This window comes from Aythya ferina, assembly GCF_964211825.1.
Source record: "Aythya ferina genome assembly, chromosome: 4".
Lineage (NCBI taxonomy): Eukaryota > Metazoa > Chordata > Aves > Anseriformes > Anatidae > Aythya > Aythya ferina.
The window spans coordinates 19,510,648-19,522,353 of NC_140300.1; the positions used below are offsets into that span (position 1 = coordinate 19,510,648).

Consider the following 11,706-nt stretch of genomic DNA (forward strand, 5'->3'; position numbering starts at 1 on the left):
ACAGGTTGGTAGAGGGTTTCATCCCGCAGCCTTAGGTGAAGTAAACTTTTCATTTCATTTCATTGTTACCAACTAAATCCCATAATTTAATTCAGTGGTTCGCAAAAGGTCAGAGAGATGTCGGTAGTCTCAGCACAGTTCCAAGAACAGCGCTGTTTTATTAACATGACAGGCAGAACATTGTTTCTATGGATTTTGCATAAATACTGTTTAGAATTTTATTTTAATTTCCTGTCTGTGGGCAAGCTGGATGCAAAAAAAAACACCCTAATAGCTAAAGTTGTGCACTAAGTTATATGGGTGAGCCACTTTGGCCAATAACTGCAGAACGTGTCTCTGGGTGCTTGGAACTCAAACTACATTTCCAATTTAAAATCATCCTGTAAAGAGATCAGATTTTTCTGATTAAAACCTTGACAGTGGTTATATTTAATATCCACATCTACATTCCTTGCAGTGCTTAAATTTAATCTCTGTCTAATAACAAATTTACTTAAATGATATTGACTCAGCCAGAAGATTGAAGCATCTCTGATGGAATATTTTCACAAAACAAAACAAATTATATAACTTTTCCTGCCTACCCCCATAGAGCAAAGTGCATTATCTGAACACCCACACTCACCCATACAGCACACAGTAAAGAGACTGAGCTCCTTGCTCAATAAAACAGCAATAATTACATCATTCAAAGATTTTTCTTTGCTGAGTCTGTTTACATATATGTCTAGTTGGGGAAATTAGTTCCAAAGTTTAGGAAGAAAGCACACTTTATGATGAAGTCTTTCAGCCTCTGCTCATTTATTGTGCTGTTTCTGCTTTTCTACACCTCGTGGCTTTCATTTTCATGTGTGCAGTAAGTACTGCGATAGGAGTAACTGCAAATATATTTGCGAAATGTGTTATTACTATGGGCATCGCTCCAGGTCTTCAGCCCCATGTCTTTTGTAGAAGCATCTCTTTGCCTGTATCCCTCTGCTTCCCAGTGTGATAATTTCCATATCAGCCTTTGGGGTCCATCTCAGATCCTGCCCCTTGCATGCATGGGTGCTTGCAGCCACAGGGAAGAAAGCTGCTTCTTTGTGCTTGTTCTTTTTTTTTTTTTTTTTTTTTTTTTTCTTTTATTTATTTACTCATTTAAACAGAAAATACATGAAATGATCTAAATTTATCATAGGTTATTGCGAAGCGAAGAATGCATTCCATCCACACGTAAAGTCATCAATATTTATTTTCATTTTATTTTTATAAAAGGATGCAATTATTTTACATAAAAGCATTATTTTCACATGGACAAGCCCATTCTCCCCACAACGAAATTCTTCTAATTGACTGTGACACCAGAATGATCTCAACATGTATTTGTTCAGCTGAAACAATGTGAAAAAATATACTACAAATGTAACTGAAAGAGTTTGATTATAAGGCAGAGATATTGAAGTAAACACTGTAATACATGTATTTATGTTTGAGGAGAATCCACTAGCATCTTGGAAATTTTAAGAGATACTCAGAACTGCAGCTGAAAACGGAGCTAAACTGTTGATGTTAAGGACGCCAGGTTTTTTTACAGGAGAACTTATGACAAATAAATTTATGACCACCTTTTAAGGCTTTGTATAAAGTCCCTTATCTTCAAAGAACCCTCTTTCTCCTTTGAACTTTTGAAAGGAAAGTGATATAAAGGTCAGAGAGGGATAGCATTCATTTCAATTCTCACCACATTTACTGTCAGCTGAAGTGTTTCAGTACCTCAGAACTAAATCATGTTCAGCTGATGCCACAGTCACTTTCCCACACCAGACAATAACCACCTGAATTTCTGCAGGGCACTTGCAGCCTCTTCTGATGCAGCTCAGGGGGGTGCAGATATGTTCATGTGTGTGTAAGAATATTTGGAGAGCGAAGCCCGCGTTGTCTTCCCCTCCTCTTCATCGCCAACATCTTTTATTGCAGGAGGCTTTTGCTTAGCACAGCAGGTGAAAGTGGCCAGAAAGCCCGTGCGGAAACGCTTGTTCATGAAGCAATATATGATAGGGTTCACGCAGGCAGAGGTGTAGGACAACAAGTGAATAAAGGAGATGGGAGCTCCCGAGAGATGCAGGTCTGCTGAGGTGGTGTCAAAGGCGCGCCAGGCATTCACACTGAAGATGGGAGTCCAGCAAAGGAAAAACAAAATCACTATCACCATCAACATGCGGATGACGAGTTTCTTGGCCATCAAGTTGGCAGAAGAGCTGCTGCTTCTCACCCTGTCTATTTTGCTGTTGCTCAGAACAGAGAGCTGTTGCAATGGCACTTTCCTTTTCCTTTTGGATTTTTGCAGGTAGCATCCGTCCCCATCCTCATATTTGGCGCTGCTGGTACTTATTTTCCTTTCTGTACACACAAAGTAGCACTTAATTAGATGGCAGAACATTTCTGAACAATGTTTCAAAATACAAAAAGAAGGGCGGAATCCAAGTCTAAATAAATAACTTATGGCTGAACAACTGCTTCAAAGAAAGCACTGTCCTAATTCTGCATCAGTCAGCTATTGGCTGCTCTGTGTCCTCTATCCCCCAATATTCTCACATCTTAAATCTACACAGATTGATGCAAAAGAAGTGAGAACACTGTTTGCTCAAGTATGTACTCAAGATAGTTTTCAAGTTTCTATGCTTCTACCTACATTTGTCTTTTTTTTTTTCTTTTTATGGTATTTATTGACAGAAATGGTCTTACTCCATAGCCAGAAAACAAAACAAAACAAAACAAAACAAACAAACAAACAAAACTTGATGTTTCTTTAACAATTAGGAATTTAAAGCATCCCACCTGGTGTTTTTGCAAGCAAGCCACAGGTGAAGAATTATTGGCTAGAGAGTAATGGAATCACTTCAATCAACAAATAAATGCATCTGACAGCTTCATGACCATAACTATATACAACTATAACAATATTTGCAAGTAGAAATTTTTCCTTATATTAGCCTCAAGTTAACTGCTCACATTAAGGTCTAACTTTAAGAAATAACCTAAATGTGTTGTTACCTCTTGAAGATTTTCTCTGGCTGGCATCAAATTTTATTCCTCTGTAGAGTTCCAAAGAAATTAAGCCATATGCAACCATCATTATAATCCCAGGTATAAGAAAGAGTATGAGTAGCAGGAAAGTGTACCTGAGGAATCAAGAGACAGGCAGTGACCAGGGAATAGTGCAAACCACAAAATAAATAAATAAATAAATAAATAAATAAATATTTTTTTCTGAGAATCTTGGGAGGGGGATTTCAAGATTTTGCTGACTTTTTTTCATGCTGATATGAGGTTTCATTTTGACAGCCCTGGAAATCAGAAGCTTTCAACTTCTCCTCCTCCCTGTTCCACCAGAAAAGCACAGCAGGAGCAAGGCTCTCATGGCTGCAAAACACCCAGCGTCCTGTCTCCCACGGCCCCGGGGATGTGGGTGCCTCAGAGGAGGCAGACGGGCCCTCTGCCCATGGGGCTCCCTGATGTAACCAGACCAGTGCTGGATGCCCTGCTGCTCTGAATGGTGTAAAATCTGCCTTGCTGAAGCCACCTGAGTAGCTACTGACCCTCGAAGGAGCCCCTGCTTCTGGCTGTCACTACCAGAGCGAGGTTTGGCTTGTGCAAGCCTCCTGGCACACACAGGAGGAATGGAGCAGCCACCGCTGGGACTCACACCCCTGGGGCCTTGCAGAGCCCCTTCTGTACAGGGAGCACCTCTTGCTCAGTTGCACATCGGTGTCTGACTTCATCAAAAGCAGCTTCTGTAATGTGAGTGCTGGTTCGGGAAATCATTCTGTTTAAATATCTCAAGAGTCAGCATCTATCCTGCTTGCTGAGGCTGTGGTGTGAACTCATTAATGCACCTGAGAGTCTGCAAGGGTGCTGTGCAGAAGAGAATTTTGCCTGGCAAACTTTCTCCCCACCTGCGCTCACACTGGCAAATTCCTGAGACTACCAAAAACTTAAATGCAGCTTTACTGTGTTTGGGGTACACCATGCTGAAGTGGTGCGTACTGTAATCTTGTTCGCAGTTCCAACTGACCGTCAGGAGCCAAGAAAAAATAAATAAATCTTACTTCTCAGTGCCAGTTAAAGAGTTCAGTCATCGTGCAAGGACACAATGTCTAAATAATACCACTGCTTGATAGTGCTACTATTTACTCTCTCTGCCTGGAGAGGTAGGAGCTGGGGCACTGTCTCCCCCCTCACTTTTCTGTCCCTGTTCCCTACAAGTGACCAAAAGGCTGAGTTCTCAAGAAGGGTGTTTGCAGACTCTCCAAGTTTTCATGCTCTACCTCTCTGCTTCAGAGGACCCTCAGACAAACAAAATAATGCCCAAGGCAGCACACTGAAGGGCGCTTGTATGTGTTTTTTTCTAAGATTAATCATGGATTTCTCTGAAAATACTGTTTAATTAAGTTTACACTTAAATGAGTGAAAGCAAAAGTCATACAAGAGCCGAAATGTAAGCAGCTTAAAAATGAGATTTTTTAAAAAACTTTTTAAATGAGCATGATAGAGGTGTAAATATTTGCTGAAGGTTAATACTTGATTTTCAATAAGCTTAATGCTACCATGAAATCCCGTTTTCCACTAGATAATTATGCATTTGCAAACAGTCAGTTATATCTTACCAGGACTGCTGAATGACATCACTTGGCCAAAGGAGCCGACACATGTTTGCTGTGCTGTTGTTATACTTGGTAAAAGGTACCAGTTTGCTGTAAATTGGGTATGGTGACATGATAGTAAAGGAAACACACCAGGTAGCAGCAATCACTTTCAAGGCGTGAGATTTGGTCTGCCAGACCCTGGACTGTAGAGGTTTGCAAATGGCACTGTATCTCTCCAGAGAGATGGCAACCAGGTTGAATGTAGATACACTTACAGAGATACCTGTGCGTATGAAATAAAGAAAAAGGTTATTTTCTTCTTTTAAACAATCTTGTTATTTTCAAATAATCTTACAACTTTCTGTATGCACGGAGAAAAAAATATATAAATAGACACTTCTCTGGCTCTACAGGTCCAAGAGAAAAGAGTAATTTGAAAAAAAAAAAAAAAGACAACACCAAAAAATTCTGATAACAGGGAAAGAAGACACTTTTCTTTCTAACCCTTCTCTTTACTACTGTGATTTATACACTACAGTAATAGCACTTCACTTCAAACAAGTGTCTGAAACTGGGATTATGCTGTTAGTTACTCTTTTAGCATAGTTCATAATCACTAGTCTATTTTATTTTTTTTATGTGTTCAGCTTGATCGGTGATCTGATTTCCTCATTTAACAGAATTAAATGTTACCAATTTTATTTTAAAAATAGATGCTAATAGAGTTAAAAAAGCAGAAGAAATGAAGTCATAAAGCTGAATCTTTGTCCTCAAAGAGCCTTAATTTCTCCTGTTCATTTGTTATAAAATACAATGCAGTGATCTGTATTTCTGTCACTGAACTGTCCCAGTTTATCACTTAAAAATTATAAACATTTTTGCTTAACTTTGTCACAATTTTTTCTTTCATTGAATGAGCTTTGGTTTAATGATCTTTAGGAATGCTTCAATGTCAGCCAAAATATTAAGGGGCAATATCTTAATATTAATTTAGTTTACACAAATTATCTGTAATTCAAAACTAGTCATCCTACATCTTAAAACAAAAAAAAAAATAGAACATAGGTGGTAGAATCAATATCAGTGTCTATCTGTCAATAGAAACCTCTTAATCTGAATTGTTAATAGAAAACATCCACACTGATTCTTAAAATAAAACACCTTCATAACTGAAATGTGATTGTTCAGAAATATTTCACTGTTTTTTTTGTTTGTTTGTTTGTTTTGTTTTGTTTTGTTTTGTTTTGTTTGTTTTTTGTTTTTTTATATATATATATAAATTTACACGATGTGAAATAAAAGAAAGAGAACAATGCTTTGGTAATTTTTATGGCATTTATGGCAGCAATTCATTACAGTTGTTTAAACATGGCCTTTAGCTTTACTGGTTTTATCTATGAAAAGATGTTGGTTTCCCATTCCCACTTTAGGTGTGTACTTTCACATTACATCAAAGTTCTCAAGGGCGCAGGGTAAAGGCAAACCTGGCTTTCTGTAGCTGAGGGTCTTCTAAGGTAGCAAAAACTTTGTATAATGTTCTCTCTCTCTCTCTCTTTTTTTTTTTTTTTTTTTTTTTTTTTTTTTTTTTTTTTTTTTAAGAAAAAGGGGAAGCCACAAGAAGTGTTGGAAGTGTGACAAAATCATTTACACAGACATACATAGTACAAACATTTTGAAACTCCTGGCTTGACCTTCTCAACCGGGGGGGGCACAGCCAGGCGTACAGAAGTGTTACTTCCTAAAGTCAGTCTGCAAGACCTGCATCTGCACAGTTTGCATTTTGTGGTTGCCTGTTGAGCTCTGATCAGACCTGCTCTGCTCTTAAAAAGCCCTTGCTCTAACTTCCAGCTCTGCAGAGGGTACCTGCTTTGGACTTTATTTTTTTTTTTTCTTTTCATGTATAGCTGCTACAAAAAATCTGTGGGCAAAACATGCCTTCAGTGAGATTGTACAGCCCTGTCATTTCTGATGGCAGATCCGGACACTGCAAATAGCTCTGTCAGTGATGGGTAAGCAAGCAGATGTGCCAGGTTCCTCATTACAGCTTGCAAAACACTTCTCACCTAACCTGGTCCTGTAAAACACTTCTCTGTGTAGTTAAAGTTCAGTGGGTACATCTGTGCTTTGCTGGATTATGCTGAGGGAAGCAGAACCATGAAGATTTGCCCTACACAGTCATTTCTTGGTGATTTTGGTAAATGTTCAATGGCAGATGGAAACACCTGGCTATTTGCTGGTCTTTAATGACCTTCTCACACATATCTCAACTAGTTTATCTTCAAAATAAGTATAAATTTCCAAGACTTACCCATGAAATAAGTGGCAGTTTTGCAAACAGCACTCCCGAAAATAAAATCTTTCAGCAGGTTGGGAATGAGAGTGAATGGCATGCAGAAGAGGCAGAGCATCAGGTCGCTGACAGCCAGTGACAGCAGAAACGTGTTAGTGACTGTTCTCATCCGTTTGTTTCGTATCAGCACTGTGATTACCAGAATGTTCCCCAAAACACTGAGCAGAAATATCAAACAGTACAGCAGAATCCGGATTATCTGGTGCAAATCTGGAAATTGTCACAGTGAAAAGTCAGGTATGAAGTGTACAGACCATAGATGGCTATTATATGATTCATTCTTTAATCAGAAAGTAAAGCCTTTCAAAAGCCTGTCAGCTTCCAGTTTTGCAGAGGTTTATGTCTTTATATCAATATAAAAACTGCAGAAGTTCTGAAACTCTTAAATTTATTTTGATCTACCTGAGTTGCGTAACATTAAAATTGGATACACGCAATACAGTGTACTCCTGGAGAATTAAATACAACTTCTGAAAAGCACGTTTTGCTCAACGTACTTAATGTGCCCTGCTCAATCACCATGGAAATCCCTCCTTTATGCAAAAGTAAGAAATGATACAGCAATCAAAAACATTTTAATACATGGATGATTTTTTTTCTAGCCTCACGGTGTTATAATTTCGTATTTAATCACTTTCATACACAGTATCAGATCAGATAACTCTATTGCTATGGAACTGCTCAAAGAGTCAAAAAATCATGTTTCTCCACATCCTTACAAGAGCCGTTTACATTTTGTGCCCAATATTGCTACTGTCAGATTTCCATTTTCTCTGAAATTTGTTCCGGTTGGAGGTTTACCTTGGAAAACTATACTAAACCATACCAAAACCACACTATATTCTTTCCTGCCTGTTTCTCACCCTAACTTACCAGCAGTTAGTTGATTTTACACCCCTCCCCTCTTTCCACCAAAACCTCATGTGGCTGTTTCTCTGTCTTCCAGCTAGAATTAAAACTGCCCAAAAGATTTACTTTCTATACATACCTCTAGAAGAATAAGGTGGATCATCCACACAGAAAAAAGTGTAATTTTGCAAGAGGTAATCACACAGGATATCAGTGATGTTGGTGCCATTCTCAAGTAAGCTCGCTTCAACTATTTCCATCCTTCAGGATCCACAGGTTAGCTCCTAGGAAGAAGAGGGTTGGCTTGTAACTATCTGCCCATTCTTCCAGTAAACAATATCTTTCTGAATGAAGTCTTCAGGAGGAATACCAGAGAGGCAGTGGCAGAAGTAAGCTCTTTAACCATCCGTCAGGAACACCCTGGTCAGGCTGAAAACAGATTTATGTCAGTGGCATGCGAGGCAGTTCAGCAAAGCAGGGCATGCACACAGACACAATTCACACATATGCACACAAGCACACATCCCCTCCTGTACTTTTTTAGATCCACCCTCTTCTGCTACTGGCCTACTGTTGGGATTATAAACAGACCAGAAAAAGATTACAGCGTTAACCCCTTGCAAGGTTGCTTCTGCTCACATCTCTGCAATATTTCTCAGAGGGATGCTGCTGTTCCACAGCCAATAAATCACAACCAGTGAGAGATGAGAGTGATAAATCTGTCTCTCAACCAACAACATTTGAAATGGCCAGAGGAGCTGAATTAAAAGGCTCAGAAGGGAAAATCATCAAGAAGATTTTGCACGCCTTACATGAAAGTGATTGCTTTCTTCACATTTTTTCAGAGCAAACTGAAGACTGAGTCTGTAATTGACTCAGGAAAACAAGAGCTGCTACTTCTAGCTCATTTAATGAAGTGCTAACTTCATACCAAAGCTCTGTATGTGTCTGATCCAAAACCCAGTAAGGCCATAGAATGCTTCACAAATTCCAGTGTTCTTGGATCAAGCCCTGTGAAAGTATGCCATTAGGACTGTTGGGTCATATAAGCAGAAGCCTAGACAATTTTTCAGTGCAAGGACTTGTATATGACTTGTAAACCTGATGAACTGATAAAGTACTGCACATTAGTTATGTGTTATCAAGAATGCAGCAATCTTGACCAATCTTGACTGCTTAAAAGAAGCCCTTTCTTCTGGGTTCTGCTTTGTGAATACATAAACACGATCCTCTTTGGTCTTGCACAAAGTCCTGGACTGTTGACTTCCAGTATACAGCTTGTTTATGGGGAAAACAAACAAACAAACAAACAAACAAACAAAACCCAGGTAAATTAATACTATAAATGTATTTATACTGCTACTACTCAATTGAAAACAAATTTCACATTTAAAGTCTCTTCTAATAAGCAGAGCAATAACAGGTCCTTAATAACAGGCACAGACCCCTTAAAGTTGGTAACACAAAGACTCACAAAGACTGGAAGTCCTGGATTTCTTTTCCAGTCTCTGCAGCCTTGAATTATAGTGCCATGACTGGGAGAATAGATTGGAAAGTTCCAATTTCTAAGTTCCCTTTTCTTTAGCAACTTAATTATAATGGTTCCTTTTATTTTACATATTATTCTTGAGATCCCCCTCTCTTCTTTTTTTTTTTTTCTTTCTTTTTTTTTTTTTTTTTTTTTTCTCTTTTTAACCTAGATAAAACAGACCTGAGCTGGCAATCAGTGTATACGATGTGTAGCTGTCTCATCAGAAAGAAACATTCAATCCAGCAGAATTCAATTCTAGTTTCGAATGTATATTATACTGGTAGGAAATTAATCCAGAATGACATGTCATGTTTTATTTTTCTACTTGTGAATCTCAAAAAATTATACTGAAGAAATAAAAATTGAAATCTGTTTCCATTTTTACAATGATTGACCATTAAGCTTGAATGTTTGATACCAATGTCGCTGAAAAAAAATGATTTTCTCTTTGCTGCCTAATTTGGCTTTATGTTTTTTTATGCTTTATAAGACTAACTTGATGGATTTTAATAATCAACCACTCTATTAAATGACAAATGTTGCCCATTTAATTAAACAGTTGTTTTGTGTTTTTTTTTTTTTTTTTTTTTTTTTCAGTTCTAGTTTTGTATTTATTTTGAATTGTTCCTATACTTCCTGGACATCTTCTCTGTCGATTTCAAATTATTTTAACATCCCCAACATTTGAAGTGGCAGCCAAGGCAGGTGCTGATTTAGCGGTGATAATCTACAGGAAAAGTCATGGATGCTTTTTGGAAAAAAACTGCAGAATTTAGATTGCTTTTTCACTCTTCTTCAGAGGCAAGAGTGAGATGCAGAAAGTCTAATCTGAGCTGCCAAAACTTCCTGTTAACAACTTCTCTTTTTTTGAAAATTGCTTCCTGTTGAAGAAAAATCAACAACAAGCCAGTCTCAGCCCAAATTTTGTAGATATGTCTGCTTTTCTAAGGTGTGCTTTGCACTTGAGGTACTGACCTTGCTTTCCGCATCTGTATGCCAGTCAGTTCATTACAGTCTTCACATTTTAGCGCTGGCATAAAGGAGCATTCAATCAAAATGATTTTGACCTTTACATTTTTGGTTTGAGACTTTTGCATGTCAAAAGAAGCTATTATAATTATTTTCAATTATTATAATGGTCTGACCTGCTTCAAACCACAGGCTGGTAATTGTGTTTACCAATTCCTTTACTGAATTAAATAACCTCTAATGCAGTTAGAGTCCTTCTGTAAGCAAGATGTCAAACTGTTGTTCTGGGCATATTCTTAATGTGGGAGAGATCTTTCCGTATTCCTGGCACCTTCTATTAGATCTGCATTAGAGAAATGATTGGATGTGTTTTCAGTTTCATTTGTATTGACTGGTATTAGCAGTATTACCTTTATTACTTTTTACCAGACGTGTTGCTGCTTGGGGTTGGATTCTCTCTCAATTAATTTTTCAGCTACAGCTTTTACACTGGTTATACCACTGTACTTTTGGGGTAGGGGGTTAATTGCTGGTGTTCTGACGAGTTGTAGATCAGTTATTCCCGTACCGTGAGGAAGCAATATCATACTACAGAGAAAGATTAATTTTTATTTATTGTTAGACATAGACTGTGCACTTATCATCTGCTGGGCTCCAGGACCCAGTTGAAAAGAAGGTAAGAACCAGAGTGAATGGAGACAAGGGAGAAATTACAGAGACACTGTGGGAGACGCAGTTAGTGATCAGGAGGGAAAACTAATTTAGGGGAACCACTGGGGGCTCTTCCAGAAATGAAATGATATCAAGGAGATGGCACTGAGGCTATTGTCCCGTGCTCTACCAAGACAGACAATGAATTATCGTTCTGAAGGCAGCTTCTTCATACCTGTCATGACTTTGTCATGTCTGAAGAACACCAGATTAGTTATTCATTCCTTGTAAATGAGCTGTTTCACACCTTACATGAGCACTGTCACCCAGGTCTAAACCTTTTCTAATTCATGTACAGTCTTTAACAGACGTTGTCACATAACGATGAACCAAGGATTTAAATAATGTCATATTGACTTTTAGTGGTTTTTGTTTTGTTTTGTTTTTGTTTTTGTTTTTCCCTCTGTTCCTTTCCTAATAATTCCTGTAATCCTATTTGCCATTCTTATGACTACTGAGAATTGAACTGACGTTTTCAAGGAAGAATCTACTGTAAGTTCAGTAGTCTCTTTTCTGCATAGTGATAGCTATTTCAGAGCTCCACTCTGTTCATGAAAAATTATAATTGTTTTCTACTTGGCAGTGATTTTTATTCACCCTGTTTTATCAGAAAGAGCTTTCTGCAACTCTTCAAAGTCCTCTTTTTCTTCTCCCCTCCTTGAATGATTTAG

The 11,706-nt window shown here is 38.1% G+C and overlaps 1 protein-coding gene across 3 annotated transcripts; it reads right to left on the minus strand.

Annotated features, from left to right (window-relative positions):
- Nucleotides 1-1,213: 1,213 nt before the first annotated feature.
- On the minus strand, nucleotides 1,214-8,345 carry CCKAR (cholecystokinin A receptor). 3 transcript variants are annotated; one of them, XM_084516845.1, is made up of 6 exons: nucleotides 8,195-8,338; nucleotides 7,964-8,108; nucleotides 6,934-7,185; nucleotides 4,647-4,908; nucleotides 3,034-3,161; nucleotides 1,214-2,379 (listed from the first exon to the last, which is right to left on the minus strand). In XM_084516845.1, the coding sequence occupies exons 2-6, from the start codon at nucleotides 8,082-8,084 to the stop codon at nucleotides 1,856-1,858; spliced, it is 1,287 nt and encodes a 428-aa protein (XP_084372971.1). In that variant the 5' UTR covers nucleotides 8,085-8,108; nucleotides 8,195-8,338; the 3' UTR covers nucleotides 1,214-1,855. The 3 variants fall into 3 exon arrangements, with proteins under 3 accessions (XP_084372971.1, XP_084372972.1, XP_084372970.1); XM_084516846.1 differs by having other exon boundaries at nucleotides 4,776-4,908; nucleotides 7,964-8,345; XM_084516844.1 differs by having other exon boundaries at nucleotides 7,964-8,344.
- Between the last annotated feature and the right edge of the window lie 3,361 nt (nucleotides 8,346-11,706).

Coding starts and splice junctions, on each gene's coding strand:
- CCKAR (XM_084516844.1), bottom strand. CDS start 8,084: ATGGAAATAGTTGAAGCGAGCTTACTTGAGAATGGCACCAACATCACT. Junction 7,186..7,963: donor TCCACCTTATTCTTCTAGAG/GTATGTATAGAA, acceptor GACAATTTCCAG/ATTTGCACCAGATAATCCGG. Junction 3,162..4,646: donor GATGTCATTCAGCAGTCCTG/GTAAGATATAAC, acceptor TTGATTCCTCAG/GTACACTTTCCTGCTACTCA.